The sequence below is a fragment of the Coregonus clupeaformis genome, chromosome 35 (assembly GCF_020615455.1).
Source record: "Coregonus clupeaformis isolate EN_2021a chromosome 35, ASM2061545v1, whole genome shotgun sequence".
Classification (NCBI taxonomy): domain Eukaryota; kingdom Metazoa; phylum Chordata; class Actinopteri; order Salmoniformes; family Salmonidae; genus Coregonus; species Coregonus clupeaformis.
This window is the reverse complement of record NC_059226.1, coordinates 40,251,857-40,271,592: the sequence shown is the minus strand read 5'-3', so window position 1 is coordinate 40,271,592 and position 19,736 is coordinate 40,251,857. Positions and strand designations below refer to the sequence as shown.

Below are 19,736 nucleotides of genomic sequence, written 5' to 3'. Positions count from 1 at the left end.
TAAATATTAACAGTAAACATTACACTCAGAAGTTTCAAAAGAATAAAGACATCTCTCTCTCTCTCTCTCTCTCTCTCTCTCTCTCTCTCTCTCTCTCTCTCTCTCATACACCACACCACACACACACCACACACCACACACACACCACACACACACACCACACCATACCCACACCCACACACACACACACACACACACACACACACACACACACACACACACACGTGCGCACACACACACATCCACCCCCACACAACCGCTGTATCGTAAGTTCCTCCATCTTTCCTGACTGTCTAGCCATTGACCTACCATATCTCTATTGACCTACCATATCTCTATTGACCTACCATATCTCTATTGACCTACCATATCTCTATTGACCTACCATATCTCTATTGACCTTCCATATCTCTATTGACCTACCATATCTCTAGACTATTGATCTACCATGTCTCTATTGCCGTACCATATCTCTATTGACCTACCATATCTCTAAAGTATTGACCTACCATATCTCTAAAGTATTGACCTACCATATCTCTAAAGTATTGACCTACCATATCTATATTGACCTACCATATCTCTAAAGTATTGACCTACCATATCTCTATTGACCTACCATATCTCTAAAGTATTGACCTACCATATCTATATTGACCTACCATATCTCTAACCTCTTGCCCTGACTCTTACCTTAGCAAAACCACTCAGCCACAAAACCATCACTGACACCCAGTCACACATCTTAGGGCATGGTGTCTCTCCTGTCTCATGATAACTGCATGGTGTGAGCAGCATTACAGTTGCAGGCACATATGGTTCCTGTGTATTATTCATTTCCCATGCTGCTCCACTGTGATCAGGACAGGACATGACGTCTGGTATTTTCAGAACATGTAACTGTATGTTCCTGAGGTGGGAGATAAACCAAGCCTGAACATTCCCAGAATTTTACCACAACATTCCCAGAATATAACCACGACATTGCCAGAATATTTCAGAATATTCCCAGAATTCCCAGGGTGAAATGTTAATTTCAATGTTATCTACAGTGGATTGGAAAACTGCTGTTGTTTTACCACCTCCAACCCGGTTATATTTCAACAGGAGATTAGTGAAACCTCAGACTCTGTTAATGCAATTGAATGTGTTGTGCGAGCTCTCTCACTCTGCACTGCATAGAAAAAAACATGGCCGTTCGTCCTCGGCTCCGTTCGGACACAGCCTGGCCCCAGATGGCTAGGGCCCATAGGCTGTATGGCTGGGAAGCTGTGAAACTGTGAACGCATGGCCTCCTCTCAATCAGTTCATAGGCTGCGCCCTCCGAGCCAGCTGCTGCTCCACTCCACCGCTAAACTTCTGTGTGTGTGTGTGTGTGTGTGTGTGAGTGCGTTCGTGTGTGAGAGAGAACGCGAATGTGAAAATGTGCTGATTTTGCCTTTTGTTTTTGATGTTGATGGTGAGGTCTGTGTGTGTGTGTGTGTATGTGTGTGTGTGTGTGTGTGTGTGTGTGTGTGTGTGTGTGTGCGTTTGTGTGAATAATGTAGGAGCGTGGCTCACCATGACCATAGCTCCATCTGGTCACCAGGAGGATGGAGAGGAAGTGGGACAGGTCACAACACTCACCGTCTGACACAAACACACACACACACAGAGCAACCCATTGCCCTGTGTCACAACACTCACTTCCTGGCTCACACACACTCATACACACACACACACACACACACACACACACACACACACACACACACACACACACACACACACACACACACACACAAACACACTTACTTACATACCCACTGAGACAAACACACATTTTAGGATCTGTGAATCACTAGGACTGCACTCCTTATAACCAATCTGTTCATCCAACAGGGATGGGACTGGAATTCCTGGATTTCCCAGATGGCATTTGCTTCAATTGGCACCCTATTCCCTAAAGAGCCTATGGGCTCTGGTCAAAAGTAGTGCACTTTATAGGGAATAGGGTGCCATTTGTAAAGCATTAAGTCGGTGTGTTTTCATCATGCTGTTGAGGTGACAAGGATAGATTTCATTTGTGTATTATTCAATATACCACAGTGCAGGTTAGAGAGTAGTAGCTTTTCAATGGTATTCCCAACTGAGATAATGGGAGCTGTAGTTCCTGGATGTTCCCAGATTAAATATGCTATCTGTGAGGTATTAAATTGTAGTGTTTTCATCAAGTCGTTGTTTGTGAGGTGACGATGATACATTGGATTTATATATATCTCCCAAGTGGTGCAGTGGTCTAAGGCACTGCATCGCAGTGCTAGCTGTGCCACTAGAGATCCTGGTTCGAATCCAGGCTCTGTCGTAGCAGGCTGCGATCGGGAGACCCATGGGGCGGCGCACAATTGGCCCAGCGTCGTCTAGGGGAGGGAATGGCGTTTGCAACGCTAGGGTTGTGGGTTCGATTCCCACGAGGGGCCAGTATGAAAAAAATATGTATGCACTCACTAACTGTAAGTCGCTCTGGATAAGAGCGTCTGCTAAATGACGTAATGTAAATGATATTACAGAAGATTACATTTTCACAGTTTAAATTTCCTACACTCATTCATTGGATAATATGTGCTGTCAATCACTAACCCGATCCCATCAGAGCACTCTGATGGGGAGGTTAGAGTGATCCCATTGGGTTTCTTTTCAACCATGACAAAGAAGTAAGGTGTAGCGTAGGGGAAAATACATTAACAACTTAACAGCCTGTCAAAATAAAGATAACTGTTGTAGCCGATAACTCCTTTTCAGGACAACAGAGAAAGGACATTGCGCCTACAAGCATTGTTGTTGAGAATGGACTTACATGGTAAGCAGCTGCACAGCTGGGAGAGAGGAGAGAGGAGAGGGAAAGAGGAGAGGGAAATAGGAGAGGGAAAGAGGAGAGGGAGAGTGAAAGAGGAGAGGGAAAGAGGAGAGGAAAAAGGAGAGGGAGAGTGAAAGAGGAGACTGAAAGAGGAGAGTGAAAGAGGAGAAGGAGAGTGAAAGAGGAGAGTGAAAGAGGAGAGAGAGAGTGAAAGAGGGAGAGTGAAAGAGGAGAGGGAGATTGAAAGAGGAGAGGGAGATTGAAAGAGGAGAGGGAGAGTGAAAGAGGAGAGTGAAAGAGGAGAGGGAGAGTGAAAGAGGGAGAGTGAAAGAGAGAGGGAGAGTGAAAGAGAGAGGGAGAGTGAAAGAGGAGAGATTGAAAGAGGAGAGGGAGAGTGAAAGAGGAGAGTGAAAGAGGAAAGGAGAGTGAAAGAGGAGAGGGAGAGTGAAAGAGGAGAGTGAGAGAGGAGAGGGAGATTGAAAGAGGAGAGGAGATTGAAAGAGGAGAGGGAGAGTTGAAAGAGGAGAGGGAGAGTGAAAGAGGAGAGGGAGAGTGAAAGAGGAGAGGAGAGTGAAAAGAGGAGAGGAGAGTGAAAGAGGAGAGTGAAAGAGGAGTGAAAGAGGAGAAGGAGAGTGAAAGAGGAGAGGTGAGAGTGAAAGAGGAGAGTGAAAGAGGAGTGAAAGAGAAGGGAGAGTGAAAGAGGGAGAGTGAAAGAGGAGAGTGAAAGAGGAGAGGGAGAGTGAAAGAGGGAGAGTGAAAGAGGAGAGGGAGGGAGAGTGAAAGAGGGGAGAGTGAAAGAGGAGAGTGAAAGAGGAGATTGAAAGAGGAGAAGGAGAGTGAAAGAGGGAGAATGAAAGAGGAGAGGGAGATTGAAAGAGGAGGGGGAGATTGAAAGAGGAGAGGGAGAGTGAAAGAGGAGAGGGAGAGTGAAAGAGGGAAAGAGGAGAGTGAAAGAGGAGAAGGAGAGGGAAAGAGGAGAGGGAGAGTGAAAGAGGAGAGTGAAAGAGGAGTGAAAGAGGAGAAGGAGAGTGAAAGAGGGAGAGTGAAAGATGAGAGTGAAAGAGGAGAAGGAGAGTGAAAGAGGAGCGAGAGAGTGAAAGAGGGAGAGTGAAAGAGGAGAGGGAGATTGAAAGAGGAGAGGGAGATTGAAAGAGGAGAGGGAGAGTGAAAGAGGAGAGTGAAAGAGGAGAGGGAGAGTGAAAGAGGAGAGTGAAAGAGGAGAGGGAGAGTGAAAGAGGAGAGGGAGATTGAAAGAGGAGAGGGAGAGTGAAAGAGGAGAGTGAAAGAGGAGAGGGAGAGTGAAAGAGGAGAGTGAAAGAGGAAAAGGAGAGTGAAAGAGGAGAGGGAGAGTGAAATAGGGAGAATGAAAGAGGAGAGGGAGATTGAAAGAGGAGGGGGAGATTGAAAGAGGAGAGGGAGAGTGAAAGAGGAGATGGAGAGTGAAAGAGGAGAGGGAGATTGAAAGAGTAGAGGGGAGAGTGAAAGAGGGAGAGTGAAAGAGGAGAGGGAAAGAGGAGAGTGAAAGAGGAGAGTGAAAGAGGAGAAGGAGAGGGAAAGAGGAGAGGGAGAGTGAAAGAGGAGAGTGAAAGAGGAGTGAAAGAGGAGAAGGAGAGTGAAAGAGGGAGAGTGAAAGATGAGTGTGAAAGAGGAGAGGGAAAGTGAAAGAGGAGAGTGAAAGAGGAGAGGGGGAGTTAAAGAGGGAGAGTGAAAGAGGAGAGTGAAAGAGGAGTGAAAGAGGAGAAGGAGAGTGAAAGAGAGAGAGTGAAAGATGAGATTGAAAGAGGAGAAGGAGAGTGAAAGAGGGAGATTGAAAGAGGAGAGGGAGAGTGAAAGAGGAGAGTGAAAGAGGAGAGGGAGAGTGAAAGAGGAGAGTGAAAGAGGAGAGGGAGAGTGAAAGAGGAGAGGGAGATTGAAAGAGGAGAGGGAGAGTGAAAGAGGAGAGTGAAAGGGGAGAGGGAGAGTGAAAGAGGAGAGTGAAAGAGGAAAATGAGAGTGAAAGAGGAGAGGCAGAGTGAAATAGGGAGAATGAAAGAGGAGAGGGAGATTGAAAGAGGAGGGGGAGATTGAAAGAGGAGAGGGAGAGTGAAAGAGGAGATTGAAAGAGGAGAGGGAGAGTGAAAGAGGAGAGTGAAAGAGGAGAGGGAGAGTGAAAGAGGGAGAGTGAAAGAGGAGAGGGAGATTGAAAGAGGAGAGGGAGAGTGAAAGAGGAGAGTGAAAGAGGAGAGGGAGAGTGAAAGAGGAGAGTGAAAGAGGAAAAGGAGAGTGAAAGAGGAGAGGGAGAGTGAAATAGGGAGAATGAAAGAGGAGAGGGAGATTGAAAGAGGAGGGGGAGATTGAAAGAGGAGAAGGAGAGTGAAAGAGGAGAGGGAGAGTGAAAGAGGAGAGGGAGATTGAAAGAGTAGAGGGGAGAGTGAAAGAGGGAGAGTGAAAGAGGAGAGGGAAAGAGGAGAGTGAAAGAGGAGAGTGAAAGAGGAGAAGGAGAGGGAAAGAGGAGAGGGAGAGTGAAAGAGGAGTGAAAGCGGAGAAGGAGAGTGAAAGAGGGAGAGTGAAAGATGAGAGTGAAAGAGGAGAATGAGAGTGAAAGAGGAGAGAGAGAGTGAAAGAGGGAGAGTGAAAGAGGAGAGGGAGATTGAAAGAGGAGAGGGAGATTGAAAGAGGAGAGGGGGAGTGAAAGAGGAGAGTGAAAGAGGAGAGGGAGAGTGAAAGCGGAGAGTGAAAGAGGAGAGGGAGAGTGAAAGAGGGAGAGTGAAAGAGGAGAGGGAGATTGAAAGAGGAGAGGGAGAGTGAAAGAGGAGAGTGAAAGAGGAGAGGGAGAGTGAAAGAGGAGAGTGAAAGAGGAAAAGGAGAGTGAAAGAGGAGAGGGAGAGTGAAATAGGGAGAATGAAAGAGGAGAGGGAGATTGAAAGAGGAGGGGGAGATTGAAAGAGGAGAGGGAGAGTGAAAGAGGAGAGGGAGAGTGAAAGAGGAGAGGGAGATTGAAAGAGTAGAGGGGAGAGTGAAAGAGGGAGAGTGAAAGAGGGAGAGTGAAAGAGGAGAGGGAAAGAGGAGAGTGAAAGAGGAGAGTGAAAGAGGAGAAGGAGAGGGAAAGAGGAGAGGGAGAGTGAAAGAGGAGAGTGAAAGAGGAGTGAAAGAGGAGAAGGAGAGTGAAAGAGGGAGAGTAAGATGAGAGTGAAAGAGGAGAGTGAAAGAGGAGAGGGGGAGTGAAAGAGGGAGAGTGAAAGAGGAGAGGGAGATTGAAAGAGTAGAGGGGAGAGTGAAAGAGGGAGAGTGAAAGAGGAGAGGGAAAGAGGAGAGTGAAAGAGGAGCGTGAAAGAGGAGAAGGAGAGGGAAAGAGGAGAGGGAGAGTGAAAGAGGAGAGTGAAAGAGGAGTGAAAGAGGAGAAGGAGAGTGAAAGAGGGAGAGTGAAAGATGAGAGTGAAAGAGGAGAAGGAGAGTGAAAGAGGAGAGTGAAAGAGGGAGAATGACAGAGGAGAGGGAGATTGAAAGAGGAGAGGGAGATTGAAAGAGGAGAGGGACAGTGAAAGCGGAGAGTGAAAGAGGAGAGGGAGAGTGAACGAGGAGAGTGAAAGAGGAGAGGGAGATTGAAAGAGGAGAGGGAGAGTGAAAGAGGAGAGTGAAAGAGGAGAGGGAGAGTGAAAGAGGAGAGTGAAAGAGGAAAAGGAGAGTGAAAGAGGAGAGGGAGAGTGAAATAGGGAGAATGAAAGAGGAGAGGGAGATTGAAAGAGGAGGGGGAGATTGAAAGAGGAGAGGGAGAGTGAAAGAGGAGAGGGAGAGTGAAAGGGGAGAGGGAGATTGAAAGAGTAGAGGGGAGAGTGAAAGAGGGAGAGTGAAAGAGGAGAGTGAAAGAGGAGTGAAAGAGGAGAAGGAGAGTGAAAGAGGGAGAGTGAAAGATGAGAGTGAAAGAGGAGAGGGAAAGTGAAAGAGGAGAGTGAAAGAGGAGAGGGGGAGTGAAAGAGGGAGAGTGAAAGAGGAGAGGGAGATTGAAAGAGGAGAGGGAGATTGAAAGAGGAGAGGGAGAGTGAAAGAGGAGACTGAAAGAGGAGAGGGAGAGTGAAAGAAAGAGAGGAAGATTGAAAGAGAAGAGGGAGATTGAAAGAGGAGAGGGAGAGTGAAAGAGGAGAGTGAAAGAGGAGAGGGAGAGTGAAAGAGGGAGAGTGAAAGAGGAGGGGGAGAGTGAAAGAGGGAGAGTGAAAGAGGAGGGGGAGATTGAAAGAGGAGGGGGAGATTAAAAGAGGAGAGGGAGAGTGAAAAAGGAGAGGGAGATTGAAAGAGGAGAGGGAGAGTGAAAGAGGGAGAGTGAAAGAGGAGAGGGAGATTGAAAGAGGAGAGGGAGAGTGAAAGAGGAGAGGGAGAATGAAAGAGGAGAGTGAGAGTGAAAGAAGAGGGGGAGATTGAGAGAGGAGGGACAGTGAGTGAGGAGAGGGAGAGTGAGAGAAGGAGGGTGACAGAGGAGAGGGAGAGAGAAAGAGGAGAGGGAGAGAGAGAGGAGAGGGAAAGATGAGCGGGAGAGTGAAAGAGGAGAGGGAAGGACAGAAGGAGAAAGAGGGTGATAATGAAAGACAAGGTGAGCAGGAGAGGGAAACAGAGATAAGAGAGAAAGTGAAGGGACAGCAGAGATAGAGAAGGAACAGCAGAGAAAGAGAATGGACAGCAGAGATAGAGAAGGGACAGCAGAGATAGAGAAGGGACAGCAGAGATAGAGAAGGAACAGCAGAGAAAGAGAAGGGACAGCAGAGATAGAGAAGGAACAGCAGAGATAGAGAAGGAACAGCAGAGAAAGAGAAGGGACAGCAGAGATAGAGAAGGGACAGCAGAGATAGAGAAGGGACAGCAGAGAAAGAGAAGGGACAGCAGAGATAGAGAAGTGACAGCAGAGATAGAGAAGGAACAGCAGAGAAAGAGAAGGGACAGCAGAGATAGAGAAGGAACAGCAGAGAAAGAGAAGGGACAGCAGAGATAGAGAAGGGACAGCAGAGATAGAGAAGGAACAGCATGACATTGTGTAGGGAGGAATGGAGGCAGAAGGATCAATACAAGATAAAGAAAACTATAAACAATAATGAGCTGAGAAGTAACAGCAGGAGATGAAATAATACTAGAGTCTGGACAGGAAAGAAGAGGAGAGAACAGGACATAAAGCTGAGATGAAGAGATGGAGAGAGCGGGGGAGATATCGCCTGGGGGACAGAGGGACTGTGGGCTGTCATGTCAGGACCACCCTGCTAGCTTCACTGTACTTGTTAGTACTGTAGACCTACATCTCATATACTTTTTTAGATGACAGCCTGCTTTGTACACAGTGGGGTGAATCCGAACTTCCAAATTTAGGAACTTCCAACTTACTAACTTTACTCAGTCATACGTTGATGTCCATGGGAGACTAAGTGAGTGGATGTTAGGATTTTTCCAGTATCATTGGATACTGGCTACGATGTGCATTTATAGCACTTTTTCTAAAACCTTGAAGTACTTTAGATTGCATATCTAGTGTATCTCTAAAGTACGATCTCTCATTAAGAGATATTGTAGTGGGATGAACACCGCTGGTAGAGTCCTGTCATTAGTGTACCTCATAGATATTTACATCCAGTGTTTAATTAGTGCGTGTGTGCATGCTCTGCTTACGAATGGGCTCACTGTCTTTAGTGTAGCATTATCATTAACAAGCACCATTAAGAAATATTACGAAATATTCATATCCACTGACATAATGATCTTTAGCTAAAGGGAAAGAGTTTTAACAGTCTCCCTCCTCTACCATGTCCACGAACAACTTCTACAGTGGGCTGGAATGTTTTTCATGGTAGTGTTTTACTGTAATTTGGTGACTGCTACCTGTGTCAAATTAAATAATGTTATCCTGTATTAGCCTGATGTACAGTATTGAGGCTGTTTAAATACTACCCTCTCAGCCCACAAATGCTGAGATTCACCCTCAAGACGGAAGAGAACAACCAACTCTCTCTCTTTTTCTCTCATCCTCTCGTCCCCCTCTCCTTTTCAATCTCTCTCTCTCTCTCTCTCTCTCTCTCTCTCTCTCTCTCTCTCTCTCTCTCTCTCTCGCTCTCTCTCTCTCTCTCTCTCTCTCCCTCTCTCCCTCTCTCTCTCCGTCCCTGTCCCCTTGCTTCTTCTCCTCCCTCCTCCTCCCTCCATCCATCATCGTTCCTGGAAGCCGTTCCAGAACAAAAACAGACCAAATGTTACTACTGTGCCCTGCCAAGATGGCCGCCTTCCAGCTTAAAACACATTTTAACTGCAAGCATTTTGACACTCAGACCAGAGCCAAGGAGCCAAGGAGCCAAGATCCCCCTCGGCGGTTTAGTTTTCTTTAGTTTAGTCATCCGTTAGTTTAGGGATGAATTTATACGAACCACAGTCAGAACTCTACAGTTATATTAGATACAGAAGTCTCCAGAACTCTACAGTCTGTATTAGATACAGTGGTCTCCATAACTCTACAGTCTGTATTAGATACAGTGGTCTCCAGAACTCTACAGTCTGTATTAGATACAGTGGTCTCCAGAACTCTACAGTCTGTATAAGATACAGTGGTCTCCAGAACTCTACAGTCTGTATTAGATACAGTGGTCTCCAGAACTCTACAGTCTGTATTAGATACAGTGGTCTCCAGAACTCTACAGTCTGTATTAGATACAGTGGTCTCCAGAACTCTACAGTCTGTATTAGATACAGTGGTCTCCAGAACTCTACAGTCTGTATTAGATACAGTGGTCTCCAGAACTCTACAGTCTGTATTAGATAAAGTGGTCTCCAGAACTCTACAGTCTGTATTAGATACAGTGGTCTCCAGAACTCTACAGTTATATTAGATACAGAGGTCTCCAGAACTCTACAGTCTGTATTAGATACAGTGGTCTCCAGAACTCTACAGTCTGTATTAGATACAGTGGTCTCCAGAACTCTACAGTCTGTATTAGATACAGTGGTCTCCAGAACTCTACAGTCTGTGATTAGATACAGTGGTCTCCAGAACTCTACAGTCTGTATTAGATACAGTGGTCTCCAGAACTCTACAGTCTGTATTAGATACAGTGGTCTCCAGAACTCTACAGTCTGTATTAGATACAGTGGTCTCCAGAACTCTACAGTCTGTATTAGATACAGTGGTCTCCAGAACTCTACAGTCTGTATTAGATACAGTGGTCTCCAGAACTCTACAGTCTGTATTAGATACAGTGGTCTCCAGAACTCTACAGTCTGTATTAGATACAGAGGTCTCCAGAACTCTACAGTCTGTATTAGATACAGTGGTCTCCAGAACTCTACAGTCTGTATTAGATACAGTGGTCTCCAGAACTCTACAGTCTGTATTAGATACAGTGGTCTCCAGAACTCTACAGTCTGTATTAGATACAGTGGTCTCCAGAACTCTACAGTCTGTATTAGATACAGTGGTCTCCAGAACTCTACAGTCTGTATTAGATACAGTGGTCTCCAGAACTCTACAGTCTGTGTTAGATACAGTGGTCTCCAGAACTCTACAGTCTGTATTAGATACAGTGGTCTCCAGAACTCTACAGTCTGTATTAGATACAGTGGTCTCCAGAACTCTACAGTCTGTATTAGATACAGTGGTCTCCAGAACTCTACAGTCTGTATTAGATACAGTGGTCTCCAGAACTCTACAGTCTGTATTAGATACAGTGGTCTCCAGAACTCTACAGTCTGTATTAGATACAGTGGTCTCCAGAACTCTACAGTCTGTATTAGATACAGTGGTCTCCAGAACTCTACAGTCTGTATTAGATACAGTGGTCTCCAGAACTCTACAGTCTGTATTAGATACAGTGGTCTCCAGAACTCTACAGTCTGTATTAGATACAGTGGTCTCCAGAACTCTACAGTCTGTATTAGATACAGTGGTCTCCAGAACTCTACAGTCTGTATTAGATACAGTGGTCTCCAGAACTCTACAGTCTGTATTAGATACAGTGGTCTCCAGAACTCGACAGTCTGTATTAGATACAGTGGTCTCCAGAACGCTACAGTCTGTATAAGATACAGTGGTCTCCAGAACTCTACAGTCTGTATTAGATACAGTGGTCTCCAGAACTCTACAGTCTGTATTAGATACAGTGGTCTCCAGAACTCTACAGTCTGTATTAGATACAGTGGTCTCTAGAACTCTACAGTCTGTATTAGATACAGTGGTCTCCAGAACTCTACAGTCTGTATTAGATACAGTGGTCTCCAGAACTCTACAGTCTGTATTAGATACAGTGGTCTCCAGAACTCTACAGTCTGTATTAGATACAGTAGAGTCTTGGGGCTCAATTCAATCTCTATCACGGATGTTCAGCGTTATAGTGCGATTGAAATTGAAGTAATACCTTATGCAGCGTTTACCATGAATGCGGTCTCTGCGAATGCGGGAACATTACATTGAATACAATTTGCACTATAGCGCTGATAAGAATTGAATCGAGCCCTTGAGGTCAATCGGAACAAACCTGTCATGTAGTATCCTAACTATTGATGCACGTTCTGTAGCCTTTAGGAATGATGTCATACTACGATATAGCCTAAAGAGTAGCACTCAGAAAGGAATGATAAATCATGAACTGGCATGACACATCATGAACTGGCATGACACTGGCATGACACATCATGAACTGGCATGACACTGGCATGACACATCATGAACTGGCATGACACTGGCATGACACATCATGAACTGGCATGACACTGGCATGACACATCATGAACTGGCATGACACTGGCATGACACATCACGAACTGGCATGACACTGGCATGACACATCATGAACTGGCATGACACTGGCATGACACATCATGAACTGGCATGACACTGGCATGACACATCATGAACTGGCATGACACTGGCATGACACATCATGAACTGGCATGACACTGGCATGACACATCATGAACTGGCATCAACACACTTTCACTTTGAGTGTTGTATTAACATTCAAAAGCCAATCTGTTTAATCTCCAGTCTTATCTCAAGTTCCTCAGACATACTGAGTATGTCCCAAATTACACTCTATTCCACCCAGAGTGGAGTCTTATTCTAACAGAGATGTATTGAAACACCTTCTGCTCTTCACCCAGAGTGGAGTCTTATTCTAACAGAGATGTATTGAAACACCTTCTGCTCTTCACCCATAGGGGAGTCTTATTCTAACAGAGATGTATTGAAACACCTTCTGCTCTTCACCCAGAGTGGAGTCTTATTCTAACAGAGATGTATTGAAAGACCTTCTGCTCTTCACCCAGTGGGGAGTCTTATTCTAACAGAGATGTATTGAAACACCTTCTGCTCTTCACCCAGAGTGGAGTCTTATTCTAACAGAGATGTATTGAAACACCTTCTGCTCTTCACCCAGAGTGGAGTCTTATTCTAACAGAGATGTATTGAAACACTTTCTTCTCTTCACCCAGAGTGGAGTCTTATTCTAACAGAGATGTATTGAAACACCTTCTGCTCTTCACCCAGAGTGGAGTCTTATTCTAACAGAGATGTATTGAAACACCTTCTGCTCTTCACCCAGAGTGGAGTCTTATTCTAACAGAGATGTATTGAAACACCTTCTGCTCTTCACCCAGAGGGGAGTCTTATTCTAACAGAGATGTATTGAAACACCTTCTGCTCTCCACTGAACCCATTTCCTCTTTATTTTTCTCCTTTATTTCTTTTTTTCTCCTCCAGGATGAGAAGAACCAGGTTCTGATGACCAACGCCTGGCTAGAGCTGGTAAGACTGAACTTCTACCTTTTACTGTGTGTGTGTGTGTGTGTGTGTGTAAGAGAGAGAGAGAGAGAGAGAGCGAGAGAGAGAGATTCTAGTTCTGTGTGTCTGACCCTCATTTGTAGTAGAATAGCCATTTTGTTTGTTTCATTTGCTTGTTTTGTCACAGAGTTGAATCTGTTATTTTTATCTTGGACATCATGTTATTTCCCTTCCCAACATATGTCCATACTAAGTGCTTGCAAGGAGAGAGGGAGATGAAATGTTCAATTAAAATCTCAAATTATTTATTGGTTTATAGGTTTTCCCCCATGAGACTTGCTAACGCAAACACAAAGCAGATAATGGACTAGAGTTCAGATCTCTGAATGACTTAGCGAGCCAGTGCTGAATGAGAAATGTCCCAGCTGTTTGGCTTAAGGTTCGGGGCCAGAATTGAGCAAGAAGCATTTAAAAGTTAAGGATGCATCCCAAATGGCACCCTATTCCCAATATAGGGTAGGGCTCTGGTTAAAAGTAAAGCACTATGTAGGGAACAGGGTGCCATTTGGGACGTATTCTACATCTTCTATTACTGGTTCTGCGTATGGAAACATATGAGCCAACAGGCAGTCCATCATGTCATATGTCAGATGATAGTGACAGATTGGTTGGATGTTGGATAGAATGTTTGATTTCTCCCGCCCTGCGTCTCCATGGCAATGTCCAATCAGGGTAGCCTGTAAATGAGGCCACAACCACAGGAGGTTGGTGGCACATTAATTGGGGAGGACAGGCTCATAGTAATGGCTGGAGCGGAATGAGTGGAATGATATCAAATATATCAAACACATGGGTTCCATTCCATTTGCTCCGTTCCAGACATTATTATGAGCCGTCCTCCCTTCAGCAGCCTCCACTGGCCACAACCCACCGTCCTGTGACGTTAGCAGACCTGTCAGTTTCACTCAAGGTGAACAGGCTCTGATTGGCTGATAGCTTTTTTCTTTAATCAATCAATTATGCAAGTGTTGGCCTTAATACACGGGTCCCTTCTCCGTTAATGGGCCAGGGAGTAATTTTTGGGGGCTGACGCATCAGTTCGAGAGTTACATTAACACAAAAAAGGGGTAATTTAGGAAGTTTTTACCTGCAGTAGTAGTTGATGCATGAGCTGCTTTAACCCTTTACTTAGAGAAGTCAGCGTTTATGTTCCTTTTCCAACCTGTGTTTAGAGACGTCCTCATGTAACCTAATGTTCTCTTGATCTAAACTGTGTTTAGAGATTTCCTGATAAAAAACCTAATGTTCTCTTGATCTAAACTGTGTTTAGAGATGTCCTCATGTAGCTAATGTTCCCTTTGATCTATTTTAACACTACTACAAAGCTTCAACATGAAAGACAGAGAGAGACAAGGACAGGCCTCTCTAGGCCTATAAAAGCCATGTCAGTTCAGCGATTAGCTACATAAATAACACTGTTAGTCAGGGAAGCCTAGTGGAGTTGACATGATGTTGGCATGCCATGAAGTGTACACATACTCATATAAACACACACATAAACACACACACACACACACAAAATAAATGTGCATGCATGCAGGAAAACACACTCAAGCACACACTGATGTTAACGTGTGTGTGTGTGTGTGTGTGTGTGTGTGTGTGTGTGTGTGTGTCCAATGTACTGGCAATGAGTTTCAGTAGTCACATCAGTAGATGGACTCCCTTTGTGCGTTAGGGAATACACCTGTGGCTAAAACATCTGAGGACACACAGACACTCTCACAGCACATTACACATCATCCAGTTTAGTCATGTCAGTAGAGGATGTGGGGAACCTTTTTTTTAAGGACTTTTATGTGCTTCTATACAGTGGTGTTAACGTGGCTCCCGTGGCCTAATAGATGGATCAGAAGGTTGAGTCACAGCCGAAAACATGATCCAACATCCTGCCACTGGCTACCCAGACTATCTGATTTGATTTGATTTGAACATGATCCAACATTCTGCCACTGGCTACCCAGACTATTTGATTTGATTTGATTTGAACATGATCCAACATTCTGCCACTGGCTACCCAGACTGTTTGATTTGATTTGAACATGATCCAACATCCTGTCACTGGCTACCCAGACTATTTGATTTGATTTGAACATGATCCAACAGTCTGCCACTGGCTACCCAGACTGTTGTATTTTATTTGAACATGATCCAACATCCACCACTGGCTACCCAGACTATTTGATTTGATTTGATTTGAACATGATCCAACATTCTGCCACTGGCTACCCAGACTATTTGATTTGATTTGATTTGAACATGATCCAACATTCTGCCACTGGCTACCCAGACTGTTTGATTTGATTTGAACATGATCCAACATCCTGTCACTGGCTACCCAGACTATCTGATTTGATTTGATTTGATTTGAACATGATCCAACATCCTGTCACTGGCTACCCAGACTATTTGATTTGATTTGATTTGATTTGAACATGATCCAACATCCTGTCACTGGCTACCCAGACTGTTTGATTTGATTTGAACATGATCCAACATCCTGTCACTGGCTACCCAGACTGTTTGATTTGATTTGAACATGATCCAACATTCTGCCACTGCTGGGGCACAAATATAGGGACCACTTATGGGGAGCAAGGATGGCTGCTCTATTTGATTATTTGTGTTCGATTGAAAGTGTTTTGAAGCTGATTACAGAACTCTCAAGTGACTTAATGTGTTTTACATAGAGTACAGAAGGCCTGTGAATGGATCGGTGTATTTTTGAATTGTCAAAGTAAAAACTCTGATCTCTCCTCTCCTCTCCTCTCCTCTCCTCTCCTCTCCTCTCCTCTCCTCTCCTCTCCTCTCCTCTCCTCTCCTCTCCTCTCCTCTCCTCTCCTCTCTCATAGCACTGGACAGATACCTACCTCTCCTGGAACCCAGAGAACTACCCAGGTGTTCAGAACCTTCGTTTCCCCTCCAATCAGATCTGGGTTCCTGATATCCTCCTCTACAACAGGTAGGCCCTCGCTGCCACGGTCTCAACCAATAAGCATAGAGCTATGATGTATGAATGGCTTATGTTACTGTAATCTACTGTACTCTAGTATGGGAAAAATGGGTCTGGCAAGATTTGGACAGTAGCCTATGTATTTCAGGAGAAAGAGCTGATGTTGACCAAACAAACTGAACCAATGTTTGCAGTAGCCACCCTTAGCACCGTTAGAAGAAAGCGTATGTTTCTGGTTTTCAGGAATGCAGTATTTTCAACCTAACTTCCATTTCCCCTGAGAAACGGAAGTGGGGACTCCGCTCAGGCGTCTTTCTACGCCTGCTACGTTAGTAGTTTAATGTTTTCCTAGAAGAGTTCGATTTGATACACATTAGTCCAGTAAGTAACCAATTAGTAGACGGACAACTCCCCTGTGGTTTGATTTCACCCTCGGTCAGAGCGTGGACTAATGAAATAACTACGAATTGATTGCCTGCAGAAAGTAAACAAACCACTATACCCATGAGGCTTTGCATCTGTGGCCCAGTTCCATGATGGGGTAATATGTAGGAAGTAGCTGGATGATGAAATCAGTGTTTGTGGATTGTCCACTTAAAACGGATAGAATTACCAAGGGATTCCACTTCCACTGTAAGTTTTTACGTTTACATCTGTTGTTTTCAGAACAGAATAGGAGACAAAAATGTAACAGCTGAAACGGTGTGTCTACTCATAAATTGACGTTTGTGTCCTTCTAGTGATTTTAGTTGTCCATTTTGGTTTCTTCTTACATATTCACCATTGTATCAAACCTTGCACTGGTGCAGATGTCTTCTAAACCTGGTCCATACTGTAGTCTCTACAAACATCTACCCTGGCTTGTAGCCTCTATCTATCCCTGTATGCCCCTTTGTTCTGTCAGTATCAGGATCCAGTTCATTGAGATAAATGGAGAGGTAAGTTCTTTTCAGCTCAACGCTCACTGATTCAGGGAGCATTCTAGCAGAACCACTCCCACATTGCCTTACAGACAGTGACGTCAGCCATTTTGTGTTTTAGAGGAACCATGTGGAGAAGGAAATTGTAACTCTGCCCCCACCCGCTCTCAATGGTTCCGAACCTAGTCAATAACTGATATAGTTAGTAGATAGACAAGTGGATTTTGATGTTATGGTAGATTTCATACAATACTGATATAGCATAATGGATAGACCCCAACATTTTTTGGGGTGATATGGTACATTTCAAACAACACAGTTTTTGTGCTGAAACATCGGCTAGTCTACTGAGGTTGCTGGCTGTCCGACGCCGGTACGGGAATCATACTGACGTCTAGGAACATGTCCCCTGGCGGATACCGACTGTGACACGGTAGGAATACACAACAACACCCACACAGTCTGGTTGAGACGTGTCTAGGGGACAGGATGTGTCTCTAGGTGACAGGATGTGTGTCTAGAGGACAGGATGTGTATCTAGGGTACAGGATGTGTGTCTAGGAGACAGGATGTGTGTCTAGGGGACAGGATGTGTGTCTAGGGTACAGGATGTGTGTCTAGGGGACAGGATGTGTGTCTAGGGCACAGGATGTGTGTCTAGGGGACAGGATGTGTGTCTAGGGGACAGGATGTGTGTCTAGGGTACAGGATGTGTGTCTAGGGGACAGGATGTGTGTCTAGGGGACAGGATGTGTGTCTAGGGTACAGGATGTGTGTGTGTGTCTTGTCCTCTTCCGTTGAGCTGTCAGAGTGGGTTGAAGGAGCCAGCCAGGGAACCTGGGACCTCTAAGGTAGCTGATACACATCTACTTTGTGCATGACACAAGTAATTTTTCCAACAATTGTTTACGGACAGATTATTTCACTTATAATTCACTGTATCACAATTCCAGTGGGTCAGAAGTTTACATTCACTAAGTAGACTGTGCCTTTAAACAGCTTGGAAAATTCCAGAAAATTATGTCATGGCTTTAGAAGCTTCTGATAGGCTAATTGACTTCATTTCAGTCAATTGGAGGTGTACCTGTGGATGTATTTCAGCACCTCTTTGCTTGACATCATGGGAGACCTCAGAAAAATAATTGTAGACCTCCACATGTCTGGTTCATCCTTGGGAGCAATTTCCAAATGCCTGAAGGTACCACGTTCATCTGTACAAACAATAGTACGCAAGTATAAACACCATGGGACCACGCAGCCGTCATACCGCTCAGGAAGGAGACGGGTTCTGTCTCCTAGAGATTAATGTACTTTGGTGCAAAAAGTGCAAATCAATCCCAGAACAACAGCAAAGGACCTTGTGAAGATGCTGGAGGAAACAGGTACAATAGTATCTATATCCACAGTAAAATGAGTCATATATCGACATAACCTGAAAGGCCGCTCAGCAAGGAAGAAGCCACTGCTCCAAAACCGCCATAAAAAAACCAGACTACGGTTTGCAACTGCACATGGGGACAAAGATCGTACTTTTTGGAGAAATGTCCTCTGGTCTGATGAAACAAAAATAGAACTGTTTGGCCATAATGACCATCATTATATTTGGAGGAAAAAGGTAGCTGCTTGCAAGCCGAAGAACACCATCTCAACCGTGAAGCACGGGGGTGGCAGCATCATGCTGTGGGGGTGCTTTGCTGCAGGAGGGACTAGTCTACTTCACAAAATAGATGGCATTATGTGGAAAAATTGAAGCAACATCTCAAGACAACAGTCATGAAGTAAAAATTTGTGGGCAGAACCTAAAAAGCGTGTGCGAGCAAGGAGGCCTACAAAGCGGACTCAGTTACATCAGCTCTGTCAGGAGGAATGGGCCAAAATTCACCCAACTTATTGTGGGAAGCTTGTGGAAGGCTACCCGAAACGTTTGACCCAAGTTAAACAATTTAAAGGCAATGCTACCAAATACTAATTGAGTGTATGTGAACTTCTGACCCACTGGGAATGTGATGAAAGAAATAAAAGCTGAAATAAATCATTCTCTCTACTATTATTCTGACATTTCACATTCTTAAAATAAAATGGTGATCCTAACTGACCTAAAACAGGAACATTTTACTAGGATTAAATGTCAGGAATTGTGAAAAACTGAGTTGAAATGTATTTGGCTAAGGTGTATGTAAACTTCCGACTTCAACTGTATGTGCATATTATATGTGAGTGAGCAAATGATGGAGTGAGTGTGTGTGTGTGTGTGTGTGTGTGTGTTGGAATGACAGCGTGTGTGAGTGTGTAGGGCCCTGTGAGTGTGAATGGAGACAGCGAAAAAATAAAATACAAAAACTCAGATAGTTTGTGTAACCATTTAGTTAGCTATTTAGTTAGCTATTTAGTTAGCTATTTAGTTAGCTATTTAGCAGTCTTATGGCTTGGGGATAGAAGCTGTCCCGGAGCCTGTTGTATCAGGTACCTCTTGCCGTGCGGAAGAAGAGAGAACAGTTTATGGCTTGGGTGGCTGGAGTATCTAACGATTTTCCGGGCATTCCTTTCACACCGCCTGGTATAGAGGTCCTGGGTGGCAGGGAGCTCGGTCCCAGTGATGTACTGGGCTGTCCGCACCACCCTCTGTAGCGCCGTGCTATTGCCATACCAAGCGGTGATGCAGTCAGTCAAGGTGCTCTCAATGGAACAGCTGTAGAACTTTGAGGGCCTATGCCAAACCTTTTCAAACTCCTGAGGGGGAAGAGGCGCTGTCACACCATTTTAAGTCCTTAGTGATTTGGACACCGAGGAACTTGAAGCTCTCGACCCAGATTCAGCAGGACAGCCTGTGAAAACTGTCCACTTGTGTTTGCATCCCTGAGAGCTGAACCTCAGTACCACAGGACCTCAGGAACAGGCTTCCAGATTAAGGCTAAACTTGCTTTGAGAAAGGAGATTGCTCTAGCCTTAGCCAGGGAAATAGACAGATAAAGGAGGGGAGAAGATGGGGAGCTTCAATCAATATGGGATGACCTGCAGCCCAAATTTCCAATTACATTTCATTACAATTACACTTTTTCACAATAAAAATTCAGGAACACGTTTTCAGATGCTTTGAAATGAGAAATGTAACCTTCTTATGTAGCCAGGGAAATTATTGAGAGTGTTATTTTCACAACTTTAGAAATGTTACAACCCATGCTGTATTTTTATATTACTCCAGAGTAGTATGTATGTGACGGATGAAAAGTAATTCATTCCAATAGGTTAAGG

At 44.6% G+C, this 19,736-nt stretch overlaps 1 protein-coding gene across 1 annotated transcript in view; it reads left to right on the top strand.

The window, feature by feature from the left end:
• The window catches only part of LOC121551908 (neuronal acetylcholine receptor subunit alpha-7-like), a 54,312-nt gene that overhangs the window by 18,916 nt on the left and 15,660 nt on the right, over nucleotides 1-19,736 (top strand). Inside the window, exons 3-4 of the mRNA XM_045210699.1 lie at nucleotides 12,531-12,575; nucleotides 15,464-15,573. Of these exons, the coding sequence (XP_045066634.1) occupies nucleotides 12,531-12,575; nucleotides 15,464-15,573 (155 nt within the window). The remainder of the gene's footprint in view (nucleotides 1-12,530; nucleotides 12,576-15,463; nucleotides 15,574-19,736) is intronic.